General features: G+C 40.2%; 1 protein-coding gene and 1 pseudogene across 4 annotated transcripts in view; both read right to left on the bottom strand.

Annotated features, from left to right (window-relative positions):
- ADK (adenosine kinase) overlaps positions 1-24530 on the bottom strand; it is a 584474-nt gene that overhangs the window by 31980 nt on the left and 527964 nt on the right. For all 4 annotated transcript variants that reach the window (XM_032140553.2, XM_058436404.1, XM_032140580.2 and 1 more), the window contains one exon: positions 7450-7536. In XM_032140553.2, coding sequence (XP_031996444.1) covers positions 7450-7536 — 87 coding nt within the window. The remainder of the gene's footprint in view (positions 1-7449; positions 7537-24530) is intronic.
- On the bottom strand, positions 21590-22772 carry LOC116478204 (DNA-directed RNA polymerase III subunit RPC4-like; annotated as a pseudogene).

Below are 24530 nucleotides of genomic sequence, written 5' to 3'. Positions count from 1 at the left end.
TAAATCCTCAGCAGACATGGGTCATATGAAGGTTTTGGTTTTTGTGTGAAGAAGTCTGAGAAACAATATATTCAACACTTACCAAGTTGTCTTCTAGCCTTCTGAGATGGAGAGCAAAGGAAGGGGGTAGTGTAGAAAAAAAAAATCCCGAGAATTCTGCACCACTTCTATGCACAGCACAATGAAGCAGCAATTAAGAAGAATGGGGGAGGAAGCTATAAATGTTTGGGACCAAAGAAACAAGGTGAGGATAGAAAATATGAAGATAATTAGAGAGTCTTTATGGTTCTCAGAAGTATAGATAGGTGCCATGTGAAGAGGAAGTGCCATCCTTATTCTGAAAACAACTCTTTAAAATTTTTTTTTAAACCAATGTTCTTTTCTAAACATGAATTAGAGAATAAAATTGTTTTCTGTTTGTTTTTGAGACAGGATCTCGCTCTGTCACCCAGCCTGGAGTGCAGGGGTGCAATCACAGCTCACTGCAGCTTCGACTTCCCAGCCTCCACCAATCCTCCCACCTCAGCCTCCTGAGTAGCTGGAACCACAGGCTTATGCCACCATGCCCAGCTAATTTTTTTATTTTTGGTAGAAATAGGGTTTTGCCACGTTGTCCAGGCTGGTCTTGAACTGCTGAGCTCAAGCTATCCACCTGCCTTGGCATCCCAATGTGCTGGGATTACAGGTGTGAGCCACTGCTCCCAGCCTAGAGAGTGAAATTAGTGTTCCTTTTTATTAGATGGGAAATAGGAGAATTATTTGCATTGTGATTGCTAAGTGGTTTTCAGAGTCATTTGCATATTATAGGTAGTATTTTTAAGGGTAATACATTTTTTCTGCTGAAGCTGTTGTGACGATTTTTAAAATCAAGAGTATTCTGGCTGGGGGTGGTGGCTCATGTCTGTAATCCCAAATGAATTGTCATTTTAATGAATTGTAATCCAGCACTTTGGGAGTCCTAGGCAGGAGGACTGCTTGAGGCCAAGAGTTTAAGACCAGACTGGGTAACAGAGTGAGACTCTGTCTCTACAAAAAAATTTTTTAAAAGCCCTGTAGTCCCAGCTACTCGGGAGACTGAGGTGGGAGGATGGCTTGAGCCCAGGAGTTTGAGGCTGCAGTGAGCTACGATCGTGCTATTGCACTCCAGCCTAGGTGACAGAATGAGACCCGATCTCCCCCTCCAAAAAAAGTATTATGAGGCAGCACAGTTACTTTATTATCATTCCAAATAAAATATTTTGGCCAGGCACGGTGGCTCATGCCTGTAAATCCAGTGCTTTGGGAGGCTGAGGCAGGTGGATCACCTGAGGTCAGGAGTTTGAGACCAGCCTGGCCAACATGGCAAAATTCCATCTCTACTAAAAATACAAAAATTAGCCAGGCGTGGTGGCGGATGCCTGTAATTCTAGCTATTTGGGAGGCTGAGACAGGAGAATTGCTTGAACCTGGGAGGCAGATGTTGCAGTGAGCCGAGATTGTGTCACTGCACTTCAGCCTGGGCAACAGAGCAAGACTCCATCTCAAAACAAAAACAAAAACAAAACAAAACAAAAACCAACAAAATAAAATCTTCTAATCTATATGTGGCTCTTAACCATACTTAATGAAGGGTTTTTTTGGTTTGTTTTTTTGTTTTTTTTAAATTCTAAGAATGTTGGTTCTTGGGTGAAGCCTCTAGTCTTTTATCTGAGAGTTGTATATAAGTGCCTACACATAATCTGTCAAAGGTGTACTCATTTTCAGTCTAAAGATGATTTGCAGGTCCCGTCCATAAAACATATGACTAAATCATACTAGATTAACACAGGCTGGTATTGACAGCCCAGTGGGAACATATTGATTAGGTCCTCTTTCATGTTATTTGTTATGATTTTTCTTCTCAGTTTCATTTACCGGGAAGACACAGGGGAAGAGATTTCACTGGGAACAATGACAGTGCCTGTCACAAAATGTTCTCAATGTTTCCATTTGTTACTATGGCAGTGACAAAGAGGGTTCCAAATGAAAAGGCAGACCTGCTGTGACAAAGCACAGCGGGACAACAGGAAGAAATTCTTTCCTGACCTAGGAAATTAGGAAATCATACTTAGAGATTATAGAATTGTCTCCATTTCCAAGAGTACAATCCTAGCACTTGGGCTTTTGAGGAAGAATGTGAAAAGATTAGTTCTATCAGGGCTGGGCAGTGACAAATAAAGAGCAAATATCACAAAGTGCTTAAGACCTCCAAATAGAACAAGGAGCGATGCTTGTAGAGGCTGGAGGGATTTGTTACTGTCACTAAACCCGTGAGATGGAACTATGAATTTAATTTAATTTAATTTATGTACATTTGGGTTACTCATTTTTAAATTATACATGAAAATCCATGATGTAGTCATATATCTTTTTAGCTGGCTAAAGGAACACATGGCACTCTGGTACTGATATAGATAATTAGCACATGGTAGCTGGAGTGATACTTTATCCAAAACTTGAAATTTATGCAAAGAAAATTATTGTCCTTCAGAGAGTTAAATTACCACAAAGTGGACCAAAATATAGATATGCAAAGTCACAAAAGACAGAAATACTCAGGCCAGCAAAACTTGAAAGTTACAGGATGAATATATTAACCATCCAAAGATAGAATGTGTCAATCAGAAAGAAGATATGTTAATTAGGCAATGAAGCAAAGAAAAATAAACTACATAGTAAATGTAAAAGTTGCCACTGCCTGAGATTCATTCCCAAGGTGGAAGGAGTCGACAACTGTTATTTTTTTAATTAATTAATTAATTTTTTTGAGACAGGGTCTCACTCTGTCACCCAGGCTGGAGTGCAGTAGCAAGATCTTGACTCACTGCAACCTCTGCCTCCTGGGTTCAAGTGAATCTCCTGCCTCAGCCACCCAAGTTGCTGGGACTTCCCATGCCCGGCTAATTTTTCTATTTTTAGTAGAGATGGGGTTTCACCATGTTGGCCAGGCTGGTTTCAAACTCCTGGCCTCAAGTGATCCACCTGCTTCGGCTTCCCAAAGTGCTGGGATTACAGGCATGATTTCCCACCACACCTGGCTGATTTAGTACTTACATTTAAGTCTTTGATCCATTTTGTTAATTTTTCCATATGGGCAGGGCCTCAGCCTCCCGAGTAGCTGGGACTACAAGTGCATGTTAACATGCCCGGCTAATTTTTTGTATTTTTAGTAGAGACAGAGTTTCACCATGTTGGTCAGGCTGGTCTCAAATTCCTGGCCTCAAGTGATCCGTCTGCCTTGACCTCTCAAAGTGCTAGGATTTCAGGTGTGAGCCACTGTGTCAAGCCAACAGCTGTTATTTCTAATGCCAGTAGAAAGGCTCCTGCTGGTGTGGAGAGGGAGCAGGGGGTTTTAACCAATGGATCTTTTAGTATTTCCACCTAACAAGACCATTTCTGTTGCAAGATAGATGCATCAGGCTGTTAGATGGGTGCTATTGATAGGGACAGGAGGCAGGCAAATTTCTGGGCAGGAGAGGGTAGGTCTCTGGTGAGTGCCCCATCTTAAAGCCAAAAAGCCTAATACCATGGACTGAAGTGAGAATTTACATCCTTGTTTTCCTGCTCAAATGTTGCCTTTTCCAAAATCACCCATGGCCCACCCCACCCACAATCTTGTGGCCATAAAAACCCCAGGCTCAGTCGACAGAGAAAGGAGAAGAGGAGAAGCAGCTGGATGTTGGAGACCATGGTTGGACATCAGAGAGAAGCAGCTTGACTTCAGAGGGACAGCTTGATGGCATAGCTTTGGAGAGGAGTCTGGCTGGGGATGACTGGACTCCAAGGGATTATCTTCCTGGTCCATCCCCCTTTCAGCTCTCCTTCCTGTTGAGAGCCACTTTCATCGGCAATAAAATCCCCTGCATTTACCATCTCCAATTCGTTTGTGTGACCTCATTTATCCTGGACACCGGACAAGAACTCGGGTGCCATTAGTGTGGGTGCAAAGGGCTGTCACACTGGTGACAATGGAGGGTCACTCCACTGAGCTATTAACGCTTAAGCTGTCTACAGACAGCAAAGCTAAAAGGGCACTGTAACGCTTCTTCTGGGGATCCAGGGGTCATGGGCACCTTCCCTTAGATGCTGCCACTGGTCTGGTATAGAGTTCGCTCTTACCAGTGCCCAAAAGTGCTCAGCCCAGCTCCTGCACCTGCTCACGTGTGCTCCCCCTCCTGTGAGCGGTGGAGAAGTGAGTGAGTGAAGTTTGCTCCTGCTGGCACCAAAGTGGCCGGCTAGTTCCAGCGCCCACACACCACAGTTTCTGCCTGAGAAGGGCTTAGGGAAATATCCCGCTTCACTATTAAACAGCTGATTCATATAACTCTCTTATTCAGAGTCCATGCTAACTAAGCAAGTTTATCATTTGGCTTTCTGTATCTCTGTAGTGCAATCGATTCTACTGCTGAGCAAAAAGCTCTTGGTTCAAACTCACCAGGGACTGCAGTTCTTGGATTCTCTTCCCTTTCAGTTTTTCTTTCTTTTCCTCAACAATCTTACCTTAGAGTCCTCAGAACCCTGTCAGATTACAAAAGATCCCTTTCAATAAATGAAGTGATCTACTCAGATAACAGGAAGATTCTCTGGCAAAACCAGCTTTTGTCAGGAAGGCTGGTCTGTGGTTCTCAGTTTTAATGATGAGATTTACATAAATGTTTAGAGAAGCAGTATTAGTGTGGTGAGTAAAAGCACTGACTTTGGAGCCAGGCTTTCTAGGTTTGAATCCTGGCTCTGCTACTCTCTAGCCATGAGACTATGGGCACATTATCTCACCTTTCTTTGTCTCTGTTTTTTTCATCAGTAAAGTAGGGGTAAAAATAATCTACCCCCAAGAAGCTTTTGTGAACACTAAATTAGTTTATATATATATATAAAGTGTTTAAGATATTGTTGGTTAGTAGGTACTGTATAAAGGTTATCTATTGCTATTACTTTGTAGCTTGACTCACATTTGACAGAATGTGCTAAAGATGGCAACATGAGTATTCCATTAACAAACTGACATTAGGATGTTCATCTCATTGCATGACCCAGTGTTTCGGGATGTGATTACCCTGGGAACTGAGTAGGTTTAAAGTGAGAAAAATGGCTATCTAATTGTATTACCAGTAAAGTTCTGCCTAGTTTCTACCTGCCTTCCACTTTTCTCTATTCTGATTTCAACAATGTGTAGTGAAATCCAGTGTCTGGAGCTTTGAAATGCTAGAAATGAATAAAATGAGGAAGCTGCCCATGATTTAAAAAGTGTTTGGCAACTATAGTCTGTAGGCCAACTCTGGCCTATGGTATGTTTTTGTATAGCTGGAGAGTTAGGAAAGGTTTTTACATATTAAAAGTGCTGTAAAAAAACAAAACACAAGCAAGCAAACAAAACAAGAAGATATGCAATACAGCCTGTATATGACTTGCAAAGCCTAAAACAGTCACTATTTGGCCTTTAAAAAAAAAAAAGATTGTGGATCTCTGTTCTATACTCTTTTTCTTTTTTGCTTACCAAACCATACCCCAACAATAAATATAATGAAGTAAGATAAAAAGAGGCTGAAAAATCCTCTAACAAAAAATCCCAATTGCTTTGATGAAGTAGTTTATTTATTGCTGTAACCACAATACAAATGGTAGCTAGCTGTTCCTACCTCAGTATCCTAAGAATGGCCTCTCCTTCCCTCAAAAAGTCTATATGTTCTCACCTAGTATCAGCAGCATTACAGATAGTTAGGTGTCTGTAACAGAATCTGTTGTTGCAGGGCCAGGAAGCCTAGTAACCCAAGGCCAGAGGTAGTGGCTATTTAGGTCACCATCAAATCTATGATGGCCTCATTATGTGTCCTACTGAATGTCAAAGAAATAGAATACTTCATGTTTTAAAGATTTTAAAGTACTTAAGTAATGTACATACAGTGTATAAGTTTAAAAGTTTCTAGACTAAGGTTCCTGGTTTGACCAATTTCTAACCAAGAAATCACTAGAGTTTTCTTAATGTATTACAGAATGTGGCTAAATTCAGAATAAAATATTTTTAGCCTACATACATCTATAGCTCTAAAGAGTAAAAAATAGGAAAATTGGCTGCTAAGTACTCTAATACTATCACTAATGAAGACTTTCCAAGCAAGGAAATAAAAAACACAATCATAACAGTGAAGTAGAATGTTGTCTGTAGTACAGACTCTTTCCAAAGAATACAGGGCATGGGGCATCCTAATGGTTATAGTTCATTTAAGACTGGGCAGGACCAGCCTGTCCAATATGGCGAAACCCCATCTCCACTAAAAGTACAAAAATTAGCCAGGTGTGGAGGCACGCACCTGTGGTCCCAGCTGCTCGGGAGGCTGAGGCAGGAGAATCATTTGAACCCGGCAGGCAGAGGTTGCAGTGAGCTGAGATTGCACCACTGCACACCAGCCTGGGAGAAAGAGTGAGACTCCATCTCAAAAAAAAAAAAAAAAAAAGAAAAGAAAAAAGAAAAGACTGGGCATGAATAGTTTTAGAGAAAGAAAAATAAAAATTTATGTTGGTAAAAGACCATTAAAATAAAATATTAAGTTAAAACCATCACATAAACTTAAGTAAGTTTCCCATGATTCAAATTATCCTCCAGAGAAAAAGGGACAATGGTCAGCTCCACTTGCTTGCTTTTTTTTTTTTTTTTTTTTTTAAATTAACCTAGTCTGGCTTGATGTTAAGAGAAAGAAACAGAGACCGGGAAACACCCCTTTGGGGTATCTTTGAGGAAGTGAAAGCTTTCTAGAGACTATAAACTACCTTAATTAACTACACTTAACTAGAAGGAATTTAGATTTATCAAAAGAATTTTTGAATCAGATTTTAGATCAATTTAAGTCAACAAGCCAAAAATCTTCTGTTGTCTCGATTTTATTTTTGAGTATTCATTATCAAAATCATTAGTTCATATAAAATTTGCCAGTTCTTATTGAGCCAAAAATAGGCAAAAATTTAACCCTTCTTAGTATAACAAACAACCACTAGTGTGTTTGAAACAGATGTTTTAACCAAAGGATATCATCCAAAGACATCACCCTTAGTTATTAGCATACTGTTTAATATTCATCACAACTTGTTTTAAAGAACCAAAATGTGTTAACATTTAAGCCTGAAGGGCTATGAATATACTATATACTGTACTTGATGCAGTTTGTTTATGCAATTTTCTGACAGATACAATTAATCTTGTGAAAATGACTGGGGTATAGCATAGTAGCAAATTATCTTTTCCAAACACAAATTTTTCCTGTGGTAAAATCCTCTTATAATACTGACAATGATAGAAGTATATGGAAAGAACTTCAGAAGTTAATTATTTAAAAGAAGAAATTAAAAGTTATTAAATGAATAAATCTTGGTTATATGGTAGAAACAAGGGTTAAAATGTTTTACTTGTAAGTAAGAATGAAATAAATTAGTCTGTACCTCCAACAAATGCATCTCCAGCTCCATTGGTATCAATAATTTCTTTCTGGTCTTGATCCAAGACAGCAAAAGCAGTGACTTCACTTTCTGCAATTAGAGCAAAAGAAAGGCAGAATGACTTCTCTTTGTTAACACTCAATACAAGCTCACCCAGTAACATCTGAAGCTCCTTCAGCACTCATCATTCAAAGAGAGACAGGATATAAGCTCCATATTCTGTACAGGGGCACTTGGGAACTAAGGTGCAAAATCATCTGCAAGTAATACTTTTTTGGTAACTTTCAGCATACAGATGCTGCTGTATACGTCTTATGAGAGTTATATCTAGGTAGTTCACATTTTTTTTTGGAATGACTACGAATGGTAGCAGTACCTTTCTGGACAGTGCAAATGAACAGAAGCCATAAACTAAAGGAAGTGTTGGTATGGATTGGATCATGGGTTTCTAATAAAGCTTGAAGCCTGACTATATTCCTGGCAGTGAAATGTTGGATACAGTTAAAGTGTTGTAAATTTAAAAAAATATAAAAAATGAATATTGGGTGTTTCTTTATAGAAAATCACAATGGCACAATAAAAACATTACTATTATTCTGTTAAAATACTTCTTCCCAATGTCAAGAATTCTTTATTTTAGTTGGTTTATTAAAAATAACCTAATCTGGTTATGTTTTGCAAAGAAGTCACTATCTGTCAACTGGCAAAAGGGAAAGCTACTACTGAATGCATGGGCAGAACAAAAAGGACAGTGCAACGGGATCTTGCCCTAGCGTAGTCTGGACCAGGGCTTACTTGTTTTGACTACAGAGTAACCTAATTTAGTACTTTAAATGCGGCACATGACAGTGGAATGGACTTATCTGTGATGAAATCTGGCTTACAAGATACATCTGCAAACAATTGGACAGTGCTTCTTATCGGGGGCTGGAACTTCTGAAATCATAAATTTGCATCCCTGGGGGGACAGAGTGGCTAAAGACTCATAAACTTCAGTCTCGTTTAAGATCAAGAGGGAGGCAAAAGGAGATCTTGAGAAACTTAAGAAAGGTATTAATAAAGAGCATGGAGAATCTTCAAAAGCATATTCTGTCTAGCTTTTGCTACTTGCTCTTAACGGATACTTTCAACAAGAGACATAAATATGTTAATGAAAAGACTCTCCTGGAACGATTGATATTCAAGAAGAGGACTCATTTACTTAGTCAATCTTTTTAAAAATCTTTTTTTTTTTAGGTCTTGCTCTGTCATCCAGGCTGGAGTGCAGTTGTGTAATTATAACACACTCCAGCCTTAACCTCCTGGGCTCGAGGGATTCTCCTGTCGGCCTCCTGTGTAGTTGGGACCACAGACATGCAGCACCACAGCTGGTCAATTTTTTGCTTTTTTTTTGGGGGGGTGGGTGGGTAGAGACAGGGTCTCACTTTGTTGCCCAGGCTGGTTTCAAACTCCTGTGCTCAAGCAATCCTCCTGCCTTGGTCTCCCAAAGAGCTAGGATTACAGGCATGAGCCACTGTATCTGGCTTAAACTTTGTTTTTTTGAGATGGAGTCTCATTCTATTGCCCAGGCTAGAGTGCAGTGGCGTGATCTCAGCTCACTACAACCTTCGCCTCCTGGTTCAAGCGATTCTCCTGCCTCAGCCTCCCAAGCAGCTGGGATTATAGTTGTGCTCCACCACGCCCAGCTAATTTTTGTATTTTTAGTAGAGACAGGTTTTGCCATGTTGGCCAGGCTGGTCTTGAACTCCTGACCTCAAGTGATCTGACTGCCTCAGCCTCCCAAAGTGCTGGGATTAGGCGTGAGCCACCATGCCCGGCCAAACTCTTTAAGTAAGTGAACTTTCCACGTTTTGTAACATGAGGGCCTACATGGCAGTTGACAAGATTTTGATTAATTGAAAGTTATGGCACAAATATCCAGAATTACATTTTCTAGAGAGTATATATAGTACAAACTACTATACAGGCCAAAAAAAAAAGTAAGCAGACTTTATTAGAAATACTTGGGAAAGGTCTGCAGTCTGATTTAGGAAAAGGTCTGTACCATAAATACTTATAAAGAAATCTGGTTTTACTACTTCCAAGTACAAGCTATACTATACAGGGAAATAACAACTATAAACTAAAACCAAACAGGTACTAAATAAGTAAAATGAGCTCAAGTTAATGAAACCATTACTATTTATAATACATTTACATTATGTAATAATCTAACATGTCTATAAAACATTTTAGGTAATATAAGAATTAATCACTAGATTTATAGATTGGAAAATAATTATATATAAATGGTAAGTACACCAAAATTACATAGAATTCCTTGAGCTCCTCGTTTGAAAACAATTATTTATTTTTGACTGCATATTTATTTATGAACAGAACCTAATCGACAACGGAAGAGATTACTTTGAATTTTATTTTTAAGAATCATGATTTCTGGTCAGGCATGGTGGCTCACACCTGTAATCCTAGCACTTTGGGAGGTGGAGGTGGGCAGATCACGAGGTCAGGAGTTCAGCCAGCCTGGGCAACATGGTAAAATCCCGGCTCCACTAAAAATACAAAAAAAAATTTGCCAGTCGTGGTGGTGCCTGCCTGAAATCCCAGCTACTCTGGAGGCTGAGGCAGGAGAATTGCTTAAACCCAGGAAGTGGAGTTGCAGTGAGCCAAGATCGCACCACTACACTCCAGCCTGGGCGACAGAGTGAGACTCCCTCTTGGAGAAAAAAAAAAAAAAAAAAAAGAATCATGACTTATTGATCTAAATTGCTGAAAATTCTACATAAATGCAGCTTTATAATGCTTTTTTGTGGATTATATATATATATACATCATTGAGATACTTTATCCTTAGTTGTCATATGAAGTTCAATTTCCTGAAATACAAAGTAGAATTATTTTCTACCTTTTTATACTTATCAGTACAAATAAATATATAAGAATATCATACATGCAAAAGATGTGTCATTAACTCAGTTTTCATTATTTTCTATTATCTAAAGAACCACAAGAACTCCTTTCAAAATGATGACTCTGAAAAATCTTCAATAATATTTATGTTTTATTACATTTTTAGTATGCTCTCATTTTCAAATGACTTAAGCTGGTTTACAGATCTATATAAAAAGTCACGGCCGGGCACAGTGGCTCACGCCTGTAATCCCAGCACTTTGGGAGGTTGAGGTGGGTGGATCACTTGAGGTCAGGAGTTTGAGACCAGCCTCGCCAACATGGTAAAACCCTGTCTCTATTAAAAATACAAAAATTAGCTGGGCGTGGTGGCATGTGCCTGTAATCCTAGCTACCTGGGAGGCTGAGGCACGAGAATCGCTTGAATCTGGGAAGCAGAGGTTGCAGTGAGCAGAGATCACGTCACTGCACTCCAGCCTGGGCAACAGTGAGACTCAGTCTCAAAAAAAAAAAAAAAAAAAGTCACAAAACTAACAGTTTTTACTGGCATGACCTATTTCATAGCTATTCTAGGAAATTTATTATATGAACACATGAAGTACATTCACTAAATCTGAATATACACTTACAGGTAAGGACGTTATTTAACCAATGAAGCCTAAGACACTCACATGACTCTCACTGGGACCTAGTTTTCTTAGACATGAAATGGGCCTGGAGTAGCTGTGGGAACAATTAGTAAAAACTAGCTTTCTGCACTAATTGTAGAAAAATGACCCGGTTAGTTTTGATCAATTACTTCTACCTAAGAGCTTAAGATTATTCATAGCATTTATTTCTCAATTCTTCACAAACTTTTTCTACAGTGAGAAGGAAAAGGGTTGGGAATAATTATTATTCCTACTTTCTGGATTTCTAAAAAACCACTAAATCATAAGCTTCCCCAAGCAGACAGGAAACAAACACTAACAATTCAGTTGATAACAGATTTGTTTTGTGTCATTTATTAGATAAGACTGCAGAGTGCCTTCATTCAAAACAATAAAATTTAGCTGACCTAGAATACAAAATAATCAATTTTAGGCATTCTCTAGACACTTCATACAAATAATTTACTCTTCACTTAAATATGAGACAAGCTTCACTACCTAATCACTTACGAGGCCAATCTAGTTAGAATAAAAACATCTTCATGCATCAATAATGAAAGTCAATTATAGTAGAGATGGTTAAGTTTCTACAACTGCCACAATATCTAATTGAACAATAATAAAAATCCAGTCACTCAATGCCAAACAATTAAATGTTTCTGCAGTTTTACCTCCACTAAATTAACTATATATTTTAGCACTAGATACATACAACCTCACGATATCCTTAGAAAATTTTGTTCAAAGTATTTTTAAAATGCCACATTGTTATTGTTTTGTTGATGTCCTAAACTGTTGAGAAGATACAACTGAAGGTGATCCAGCAGGTTGAAAGGCAGGTAGGCAGGTGTTTTTCTTTCTTTCTTTTCTCTCTCTTCCTTTTCCTTCCTTTCTTCATTCTCCTTCTGTCTCTCTCTCTCTCTGTCTCTCTCTCTCTCTCTCTTTCAAGAGCTAAGGTCTCGCTCTGCCTCCCAGGCTGGAGTGCAGTGATGTGATCATGGTTCACTGTAGCCTCAAACTCCTGGGCTAAAAGGATCCTCCTGCCTCAGCCTCCTAAGCAGCTATGACTACAGGTGCAAGCCAACATACCTGGCTAATTTTTAAATTTTTTTGTGGAGACGGGGTCTTGCTTTGTTCTCCAGGCTGGTCTTGAGCCCTTGGCTTCAAGTGATCCTCCTGCCTCAGCCTCCTAAACACCAGGCATGAATCACCACACTTGGCCTGGTGTTTTTTCAACCTCAAGGTAAAATGCAGTCACTACCCCTGCCACTGCCTCTGACCCAGCATCAATAGGCATGGAAGAAACAGAAAAGTGATGGTAAAAACTTCTCCAGAAAGTGAAATGTATGACTATGTAAAAACCAGAACCCTTCACATTCTTGTAAGAGGCTCCTGTATCTTAGCCATTGCTTATAATAAGGTAATCTCCATAGTATTAAAATGTTTTTGTTTGTTTCTTTTAAAAAACTATTTAGAAATAATTTTACATTAACAGAAAAGTTCCCAGAAAAATACAGCTTCTATGCAACATTTATCCAGATTTACCATTTTTTAACATTTTGCCACATTTAGTTGATCATTCCTCCGATATATATAACATTATTTATTCTTTCAAACTTTTTTAGCATTTGTGGTATATATTATGCCTTTTACCCCTTAATACTTACTTTGGTGTGTATTTCCTAAGAGTGATGATATTCTGTTAGCCAGGTTATAGTTGATAAACACAGAAAACAACATTTTAATCTAATCTATAGTCCACAGTCCAATTTTCTTAATTGTCCTAATGCATTTTATGACAATATTTTTCATCTGGTACAGAATTCAGTCCAGAATCACATATTACTTTTTTTTTTTGAGACGGAGTTTTGCTGTGTTGCCCAGGCTGGAGTGCAGTGGCACGATCCTGGCTCACTGCAACTTTCACCTCCCAGGTTCAAGCGATATCCTTCCTCAGCCTCCTGAGTAGCTGGGACTACAGGTACGTACCACCATGCCTGGCTAATTTTTGTATTTTAGTAGAAACGGGGTTTCACTATGTTGGCCAGGCTGGTCTTGAACTTCTGACCCCAAGTGATCTGCCCACCTTGGTCTCCCAAAGTGCTGGGATTAAAGGCATGAGGCAACACACCTGGCCACATATTACTTTTAGTTGTGCTTGCTTTTAATTTAACTTTTTGAGTAGGTAATGCATTCGTATGATTCAAAAATATAAAACATATGAAAAGCTATGTTATAAAATCTCCCTCTCCTCATCTCTACCCTTCAGCTGGTTTCTGCTCCTTCTACTTCCCAATCTGGTTATCACTGTTATTGCTTTCTTATATACCCTTCTAGAATTTTTCTATGCATATACAATAAACTACATTCTTATTTTTTTCCTCCCCTCACCCACACAAAGAAAGGTATCATACTATCTAGGCTACTCTGGATCATATTTTAAAATCTTGGTATCTTTCTATATTGGTAAACAGAGAATGTCCTCATTATTTTTTATTGTTGCATAATAGTCCATTACATGGATACAGTATAATTTATTTAACCAATCCTTTACTGATGGACTTTTAGGGTATTTTCAATCTTCTATTATTATAAACAATGTCACAAAGCATTAATTCTTTTAAACAGACCTTAAATTTAATTATTTTGCTTCATAGGTCAATAATATCATTCCAGCTTTATAGAGAGAACTGATAGAAGGAAACTAAATTGTTATACTAACAGCATGAAATATGCCTATATCAAGGAATAGGGAAAAAATGAGAATCCAGAAATGCTTTTCTTTTCACTAGGACACACATATCAGGATGTGAGCAAAGACACCCTGCTCAGACTGCCCTAATAAACAGGGCAATAAAACAGATGATGAACTCTGCTAATAATAGAGATTTATAGAACAATCCTAATTAACAAGGACTTTTGAGGCATAAAGAGCTCTGAGTTAATTTAATTTTCTAGTTAACTAAAGAAAAAGCAGTCTTTTTATTTGGAAATCTTTCTAAATGTATTAATATAATAATATGCCATGACATCCCTGCTTTAATTAGTTTAGTTTATTGAACTGAATAAAATTTTTCTTTGATAATAGAGAATCCTACAGCACATCTTAATGTCATTATTCTGAACACAAATTCTTACTGTAGTTCCAAAGGTGTAAGTGCTTCCACAAAAAGTTGGAAAAACTAAATGTTCATGGGAAGGACACTGGATTAGGAGCAAAAAAGCCATAGTTTTAGTCTAATTTGGGCTTAGCTATTTTATTTAATAAATATTTATTAAGATTCTACCATGTGTCAGGTACTTTATTAGGGACTGGGAATACAGATGTGAATAGGATAAAAACTGCTTTTATGAGGCCAACATTCTAGTGGGGATAGACAATACATTAGTAACAAATATAAAACAAGCTAATTTGATATATATATTTCAATATATATAAAATATATATATTTCGATATATATAAAATATATGTATATTTCGATATATATATAAAATATATATATAATACATATATATTTTGATATAAAATCTTGCTCTGTTGCACAGGCTGGGGTACAGTGGTGCAGTCTTGGCTCACTTCAACCTCCACCTCCTGGGTACAAGCTATTTTTGTGCCTCAGTTACTCTTAGCTGGGATTACAGGCATGCACCACTATGCCCAGCTAACTTTTTGTACTTTTAGTAGAGATAGGGTTTCATCATGTTGGCCAGGCTTGCCTTGAAATTGTGATCTCAAGTGATCCATGATCCACCCGCCTTGGCCTCCCAAAGTGCTGGGATTACAGGCATGCACTACCATGCCCAGCCTAATTTGAGATATTAATAGGTGCCATACAGAAAATAAAACAGGATGATATGATGAAGTGTGACAAGGGAGGGGAGTTAATTTACGTAGGTATTACTTCCTCAATGAGGAGGTGATATTTGAGTTGAGATTTCAAGGGTAAGAAGGCACAAGCCATGTGAAGTTCCAGGGGTAGAACATTCAAGTGCAGAGGCCCCAGACTAGCAACAAGCTTGGCAAACTAAGACTGCTGAAGCTAAAGAAGGCCACTGTACCTGGAGTATGCTGAATGTGGCGGTTTTGCAGGATTTCATTCTATGTAAAATGGGAAACTGTTGGAAGGTTTTAAATAAGGGAGTGATGCAATCTCATCTTTGATATGAAAATATTGCTGGGCACAGTGGCTCATGTCTGTAATCCCAGCACTTTGGGAGGCTGAGGGGGGAGGACTGGCTGAGCCCAGGAGTTTGAGACCAGACTGGGAGACATGGCGAAACTTCATCTCTATCCAAAGTGGAAAAATCAGCTGGATGTGGTGGTGCACATCTATATTCCAAGCTACTCAGTAGGCTGAGGTGGGAGGATCGCTTGAGCCCAGGTGGTCGAGGCTGTAGTGAGCTATGATTGTGCCACTGCTCTCCAGCCTGCGTGACAGAGCAACACCCTGTCTCAAAAGAAAATTATTTTTGGCAGCCTGACAGAGAATGGACAATGGACTGGAATGGCAGGGGTTGGGGGTGGGGTCAATAATGCTACTTACCAAGAATCCTTGGGCAAGCCACAGTGTAATTTAAACTCAGTGTTATTACCTAAAAAATGAAGATAATATCTGTTCTACCTATTTTCTGTGACTATTATATGGATTAAGTATTAACAGTGTTATAAAAACACCCTGACAATATAAAGTCCTATATAATATTATAAGGTATCTTTAGGAGCTTATTTTATTCAATCAGGTAATAAGTATTTTTTGAACAATAGCTATGAGCTCATTAGATCTCAAAGAACAATAGTTATGATACTCTGTTAGATCCTCTGGCGGAGATACAGGAAAAATATTAAGACATGATCTATCTTCTCAAGGAGCTTAGAATCTAGATGGAAAGAGAAACCTAGCATATATCAAAGAATTTGTGAAATATCACACAATGTAATATCTATTATAACTGCAACAGGAGTTCAAAAAAGGGAAGGAACAATATGAGTTTAACTTGAGATGCTTTCATGCAGAAGACTGAACTTAAACTAGGTCTTAAAGATGTGGATAATGAAGAAGAGAGGAAAAGAAAGGTGTGTATGTCCCAAGAGGAATAGAGACAGAAGAAAGTTTATATATCAAGTAAGGCAAGAAATAAATCAAGATAGGTGGGATCTGGCCATTTCTAGGGAGACTTTGAAAGCCAGGCAAAAGTTTGGATTCGATACATCAGGCAATGGAATGCAATGGTAGTTATCTGAGTGAAAAAGCACTGCATCAAATGCTTTGTATACTTTATCTCATCTAATTCTCACATGAGTAAGGTATCACTAACCTTATTTTATAAATGATGACATTGAGGCTCACAGAGTTTGTCAACTGCCTAGAGTCCCATGGCAAAGGCAGGAATTTGGGACAAATGAATTTAAGAGAAGTAGTAAAATATGATCCCAAAGTTGTCATTCAAGTAATCTTGCTACTATTTTTCTGAAAAAAAGGTGATCATGGAATAAATAGATTTTGATTCACTGTTATACAGCAGTTAACTGACATTTAAATTCCCTTAAGCCTGGTACTGATAACCAAATTTGACTAAATTAAGTTGATATATTCTCCATAGAGAGTAGAGGGAGTATAACTGTGGTTAAGTGTATAAGTCAGACTGCTTGGGTTCACATTACAGATTTGCCATTTACAATCTGGTAATCAAATTAAATTTTCCTTTTTTTTTTTCTTTGAGACGGAGTCTCACTCTGTCACCCAGGCTGGAGTGCAGTGGCACAATCTCAGCTCACTGCAACCTCCACCTCCCGAGTTCAAGCGATTCTTCTGCCTCAGCCTCCTGAGTAGCTGGGACTGCAGGTGCGCGCCACCACAGCCAGCTAATTTTTGTATTTTTAGTAGGGATGGGGTTTCACCATATTGGCCAGGCTGGTCTCGAACTCCTGACCTCATGATCCACCCGCCTCGGCCTCCCAAAGTGCTGGGATTACAGGCATGAGCCACTGCGCCCGGCCTCTTTTTTTTTGAGACAGGGTCTCACTTTGTCACCCTGGCTGGAGTGCAGTGGTGCAATCTCGGCTCAGTGCAGCCTCAACTTCCCTGGCTCAAGTGATCCTCCTATCTCAGACTCCCAGGTAGCTGGGATTACAGGTGCATGCCACCATGTATTTTTTGTAGAGAAGAGTTTTCGCCATGTTGCCCAGGCTGGTCTCAAACTCCTAGGCTTAAGTAATCCTCCCAACTCGGCCTCCCAAAGTGTTGGGATTACAGGCATGAGCCACTGTGCCAGGCCAATTTTCTCATATTTAAAATAGGAGGCTAGACACGGTGGCTCATGTCTGTAATCCCAGCATTTTGGGAGGCTGAGATGGGCAGATCGTTTCAGCTAATAAGTTTGAGACCAGCATGGGTAGCATGGCGAAACCCCATCTCTACAAAAAATACAAAAAAACTAGCCAGGTGTGGTGGTGCATTTCTGTAGCTCCAGCTACTGGGGAGGCTGAGGTGGGAGGATGGTTTGAGTCCAGGAGGCGGAAATTGCAGTGAGCAGAGATCGTGCTGCTGCACTCCAGCCTGGGTGATAGAGCCAGATGTTGTCTCAGAAAGAAAGAAAAAAGGAACAATAATAGCATTTGTAGGTACTTATAGGATTTTTGTGAGGAGTAAACTAGTTAATACATATAAAGCACTTAGACTAAAAGTTGGCACATAATAAGCATTCTTTTTTATGATTAAATGGACAAGGATATTATTAATCTTGAAATGAAACTTGTGATGGTTAATACTGAGTGTCAACTTGATTGGATCGAAGGATGCAAAGTATTGATCCTGGGTGTGTCTGTGAGGGTGTTGCCAAAGTCAGTGGGCTGCGGAAGGCAGACCCACCCTTAATCTTGGTGCGCACCATCTAATCAGCTGCCAGAGAATATAAAGCAGGCAGAAAAACATGAGAAGCCCAGACTGGCTTACCCTCCCAGCCTACATCTTTCTCCTGTGCTGGATGCTTCCTGCCCTGGAACGTCGGACTCCAAGTTCTTCAGCTTTGAGACTCGGACTGTCTTCCTTGCTCCTAGCTTGCAGATGGTCTATTGTGGGACCTTGTGATTGTTTGAGTTAATACTACTTAATAAACTCCCATTTATATAGATATATATCTATCCTATTAGTTCTATCCCTCTAGAGAATCCTGACTAATGCAAGACCTTTGAGTATAGGAGATTCAGGTCTCACTTAAAATTGCTGCTTCTGAAGGCATGGTTCTGACCTTGCAGACTACCTGCCTCTACATCATTGTTTGTAGTAAAAATCTCTTAGTTTGTTCATGTTTGCATCTGATTTTCAACAAATGTTTCAAGTTAATTCCAGTTAAGGTCTTCAGTTCTGAATGTAAACATATAAGAGAATGAGTGTTGACTTCGAATACAAAAATAGTTTTCCATGGAAAAATGACCAAGAAAACAATGTTAGATGGAATTACTGCTCTAAAACCTTATTTCCCCTTTGTTTAGTGTGTGTGACTGCATTTAAGAAATTTTTTAGAGACAGGATCTGTGTCACCCAGGCTGGGGTGCAGTGGTGCCATCACAGCTCACTGCAGCCTTGAGCTCTGGGCTGAAGTGATCTTCCTGCCTCAGCCTCCCAAGTAGCTGGGACCACAGGCATGCGCCACCATACCCAGCTAATTTATTTTTACTTTTTTTATAGAGATGGGCCTCCCTATATTGCCTAGTCTGGTTTCAAACTTCTAGGCTCAAGTGATCCTCCCACATCAGCTTCCTGAAGTACTGGGATTACAAGTGTGGGCCACTGCACCTGACTATATATATATACATATATATGTATGTGTGTGTGTATATATGTGTGTGTGTGTATAATGAATTAACAAGGTTTCTGTTATTTTTAATAGGTTCACTAAATGAAGCATATCACTTTAATCTTACTATAAAGCTGTTCATTTCAACCTGGTGTCTACTTCTTTAAATGTTATATGCTGCACTCTCTTATCTGACGAACTGGTTTCCAGCCAGGCATGGTGGTTCATGCCTGTAATCCCAGAGCCTTGGGAGGCTGAGACAGGAGAATCACTTGAGCCCAGGAGTTTGAGAGCAGCCTGCACAACAGGCTGTCTCTATAAAAAAAATTTAAAAGCCAGCCGGGCATGGGGGTGCGTGCCTGTAGTCCCAGTTACTTGGGAGGCTAACTAAGGTGGGTGGATTGCTTGAGCCCAGGAGGCTGGGGCTGCAGTAAGCCATGATAGCACCACTGCACTCCAGCCTGGGTGACAGAGGGAGATCCTACATCAAAAACAAACAGACAAACAAAAAACTGGTTTCCTCTGCTGTTTCAGCTCATAGCTCACTGACCATCTATGGACTGTCTACCTTTGGTTAGGTTCCTAAGCCTGATTCACTCAGCTGAGCACAGGAAAGGAGATAGGGCTCAGGGCACAAAACTTGGCTGCCTAGGTAAGAGGAGCTATAGAAAAGGCAATATTTTTTTCTGATGATTGCTAGCATCCAGAACTATGCCTGGTATATTATAGGGGCTCAATAAACACATGATGAATAAATGGAGTAATTTTTCATGAATACAAATCTGATGTTATTCCCCTGTTAAAAACTCTTCAATGAATCTCTATTGAATAAACTGTTAACTCTAGGATATGAATCCAGCCTATTGTTCAAACTTTATCTTTCCCTGACCAAAAGAGTAACTTTAGTCAGTTACTCTTTGGTCATACTCATGATGTCCCAAATGTGCCATGATCTTTTATTCTTGTGTATGTATCAAGTCTACATTTCAAATTGTTTTTCACTCTTAGTTCCAAATAAGGCATGTCTTCTTGGCTATAGTCCTTGGCCTCCAAGCAGAACTGATTATTCTCTTTTATGCCATCACTTATAACCTTCACATACTTCCAAGAAGGTATCTATCACAGTTACAATCACTTCTTTACAAATGTCTTCTCAACTAAACTTTGAGTTCCTTATAGGTAGGAATTATGACTTAATCTTATTCCCAGCTCTTAGTACTGTATCTAGTACCGAGTAGGTGCTCAATTAACAATTATTGCTGAATATAATGATTATTCTTACTAGATTTTAAGTTCCTTGAGACTGGTGTATGTTTTACATTTGATTATCTCCCAGAATCTAGTACAGTATGAACTCACTATACATTTTCTGGTTGATCTTAAGTAGTAAATAACTGTACTATATTTCTTTAGCTTAGTTTAGTAAACCACAGAAGCAAATAAACTCAAGTTTCTAGTTGTCAGTGATCCTGCCATTGGGATTTAATAATTTAGCATTTCTGACGCTTGTATAAAAGTAAATCATACAATTGCTTGAAATTTAGGGGTGCTATTTCAATAGAGAATAAATTCAACCTTGCACAACCTTTCCCAAAAACCTTTCCAGACCTAACTGTGCTGAACACATTCTGGAAATAATGAAAATATGATTTGATTGGTGCTTTCACTTTCCCTCATTCCATCATTTTAAAATGAGGACATATTTATGAGTTGATGAATCTAGATTGAGATCCTGTTTAAAGATAGAAGGCTGACCAGGTGCAGTGGCTCACACCTGTCGTCTCAGCCAAGGTGGGAGGAACACTCGAGGCCAGGAGCTCAAGACCAGCTTGGGCAACAAAGCATGGCCCCGTTTCTATAAAAAATTTGAAAAACTGTCCACAGAGGCAGTCTACAGATTTAAAAAAAAATTAGCTAGCTATGGTAGCACACATCTATAGCTCCAGCTACTCAGGAGGCTGAGGCAGGAGGATCCTTTGAGTCCAGGAATTTGAGGATGCAGTGAGCTGTGATTGTGCCACTGCACCCCAGCCTAAGTGAAAGAATGAGACCCTGTCTCTAAAACAAAACAAAACAAAACCCACAAAACATAGAACGCTCTCATGTGGGACTTTGAATTAACATTTATTTATTTATTTACTTAAAAGGAAATTAACATTTATTGAGTGGCTACTGGTTCTGGCCTTGTGCAAGGAGTTTTCATCTATAATATCCCATATAATCCTCACGTCAACCCTGTGAAGTAGGTATCATCCCCATTTTTGTCAGATGAGGAACAGGAGGCTCAGAAAGGTTAGGCAGTTTGTCCAAGGATACAGAACCAGGAACTGATGAGCTGGGACCCCATGCTTAAGTCTCAGACTCAATCCTTGCTCTCTCTCCTACGCTGCCTCTGGGAGGAAGAAGGGAGCACCAGCAAAAGCTGCAGTCCTCACACTTGCTGCCTGACGGCCCAACAGCCACCAAAAGCCTGCACCTTCCCATAGATACTCCCTCCTCCCTTGGAAGGATGCAATCAGTTGAAGAGATTAAGACATAAATACAAAAATAAATAGCATGGAAAAGTCCCTAGCAGCAAGGATGTACCATCTTCACACTGTGGGAAGGTCACTGTGCCATTCACAGCTGCTGTGGGAGGAAGCCCTGAGGGCCCTGGGGGAAACTGGGACAATGGCTGCCAAAGGCTGGAGTGGGTGGGCTCAACTGGCCTCTCCCGGGTTGCAGAGATTCGAGAACAAAATGTCTGGAACAGACAGCAGCCGCCATCCTCCTCCATCTGATTATTTTACCAGTGTTTGTGATCCAAGAGGGATTCAAAATCGGGGGAACACAGAAGTTTGTGCTTCATATGTCCCAGGTCTATCATCTCCCTGGTCCTACTCTCTCCAAGGCCCACAGACACCAGCTCCTGCAGGAAAGAGCAGGCGGTTCCCATGGTCACGACCAGAGTCACCTTGCTCAGGAGGAGTTGCACCCTTTCGGACTTGCAGATGGGCAGCTTGCCAACTTGACTCTCTGTCAGGTCAGCTAGGGTAGAAGCATTCTCTGCCAGCCTGGCTTCCTGGTCGTTCTCCTGCTTGATGAGTACCACCTGTCCGTCCTTGCCCTGTACCTCTGCCTTGATGGGCTTCATGTCCTGGGTAGGTGGGTGGCCAGGGAGGGTGTCTGGCAACTGGAGGAACAGCAATTCCTCCTCCTTGGTGAGGCTCAGCTCCCTGGGCAGCTCTGCCACGGGTATGTCCTTCGGGAGGCCCCGGGGGTCTTCCTGGCTGCTCTGGAAGGAGCCTTCAACTTGGCCTCCTCCTCCTCATCTTGTAGCTCCTCTTTCAGTTTCACAGTAGGTACATCCACCTCTTCCTTGGGGCCAGCCAGCCAAGGTTTAACATCTGGTTCATCATTTTCTTCCTTAAAAAGCCACCATGAGTGAGCCAGTGGCAGCTGCACAGGCATGTTTCGAGTGTCATTCCTTAGCCCAGGGTCATCGATGAAATCGTCCTTCTCCAGCATGGTGAGATGTTTCGTGTGTTTGTCCAACTCTTTCTTCTCTTTTTTGATGTTGATGATATGAGAAGGTCCCATGTCTGACACATTCACTTTCTTACTCCAGTTCCTCTTTTCTTCATCATTTCAGCTGGGCCCTTCTCAAAGATGGAGTGGGACTGGATCACTTCTGGGTGGCCTCATCCCTGTCCATGCACCTCTCTCTGTCCATCTCTGTCCCTTTCATGTTTCTCCTTCTTGATGGTTACTTCTTCCTTGAGTTCTTCTGACTGATGATATTTGGGGTGAAGGTTTTCTTCTTGACCCCCAACCTCAACCCCCAGGGTAAGGTTCCCAGAGCGGATGAAGGGAAGGCGGCCCAGGCTGAAGGGGTGCCGGTTGCTGCCTGTTGAGCTCCTGGGCCCCAGTCAGAGGGGTTGGGGCCCTTGCAGAGTGCTGGGTTTGCTCACCACATTTCCTTCCGACATGTTGCCCAGGTGCGGCTCCACACCACTTGTCATGACTTCACCGGCAACTAACCTGCCGCCAGTCCTTGGTCTCTACAAGCGGAAGTCTGAATGGCAGGGCCTGGGCCCATATTGGCCTTTTTTTCTTTTCTATTGAGACAGGGTCTCACTCTTGTCACCCAGGCTGGAGTGCAGTGGCGCAATCTTGGCTTACTCACTGCAACCTCTGCCTCCCGGGTCCAAGCAATCCTCCTGCCTCAGCCTCCCAAGTTGCTGGAACTACAGGCGCCTGCCACCACACCCAGCTAATTTTTGTATTTTTAGTAGAGACGGGGGTTTCCGCATGTTGGCCAGGCTGGCCTCGAACTCCAGAACTCAAGTGATCCGCCCACCTCGGCCTCCCAAAGTTCTGGGATTAGAGGCATGTGCTATTGCACCTGGCCTGAATTAATACTTGAATTGGATCAAACCAGGGCAATCAAATGAATCCTAGTGACATAGGTGGGATTCACCTCATGAGGATGCCATATAAATTCAAGTAATATCTGTATGTATATGATTCTTCTTTATAAAGAGATCATGGACACTTAGGGCTGGGAGAATAGGAAGAAGCATTTATTAGATAATTTGGACAAAGGCATCATAGTTATAGAAAATACTGAAAGGCCAAACATCAGTTGCTTTCTTTTTAGTGGCCTGGTCCCAATTATTGCAGGAGTAGAACATTATTGGTATGCTAAATGTGACCCTTCTTAAAATCATATCTCTCCTTCTGAGCACAACGGTCAAGATTTTCAAAATGGATATGTACATACAAAGTTCTTTATTTTTGAAGAAGCAGCTATTTCTAATAATGGACTTTCCATCAGTAAGATTGTTATTTGAATTGTTGATGGTGGCAATGGAAAATATTTAGAGTTTACAAAAAAAAAAACCTGCATTAGATATGAAGGAACCAAAAGTTCCTTTTTTCTTTATGGCATAGAAGAAATCTTAGAGCAAGAAAGCATTTCAGGGATGATAATGCCACAACGCAATGTCATAGGTTTATACTGAAAGACAAGGATTTTTTTTTTTTTAACAGCATATACTGTACAATAAAATTAAAGTTCCCTAAAGTATGAAGTCAATTTCAATGGGCATCCTGACAATCAAACACTGATAAAAGTTCTGAGTACTATTTATTGTCCAATAAACTAAACTGGATTCACAGATTACTTGTCTACTTGGAATACAGCAATAAACACCAGTAAACAACCATTTTATCCAATTTAAGCAGAAGTCTTTTCTTTATTGAGTCATTTGCCAATCTCTCTTGCACTTAAAAGCAGATTAAAATGTGTAACATATGGTTAATTACCTGTAAAAACAACAACAACAAAACCTCTCAAGTACACTGATTTTAAAGCTTGGTTGTATTCCTCACCATTCTTTATGAATAGAAGCTGCAGCACCAGGGGAAAAAAAAGTTGCAGAAATACTTTAAGGATCATATGCATGTTATTCCTTATTATTATTATTTTTATTTTTGGGGGGATGGAGTCTTGCTCTGTCACCCAGGCTGGACAGCACTGGCATGATCTCGGCTCACTACAATCTCTGCCTCCTGGGTTCAAGCAATTCTCCTGCTTTACCCTCCCGTGCAGCTGGGATTAAAAGTGCCCACCACCATGCCCAACTAGTTTTTGTACTTTTAGTAGAGATAGGGTTTCATCATGTTGGCCAGGCTGGTCTTGAACTCCTGACCTCAAGTGATCTGCCCACCTCGGCCTCCCAAAG

The sequence above is a fragment of the Hylobates moloch genome, unplaced genomic scaffold (genome assembly GCF_009828535.3).
Source record: "Hylobates moloch isolate HMO894 unplaced genomic scaffold, HMol_V3 SCAFFOLD_3, whole genome shotgun sequence".
NCBI classification, from domain to species: Eukaryota; Metazoa; Chordata; class Mammalia; order Primates; family Hylobatidae; genus Hylobates; species Hylobates moloch.
The sequence above is the reverse complement of the archived record's forward strand: the minus strand, read 5'-3'. Positions and strand labels throughout refer to the sequence as shown.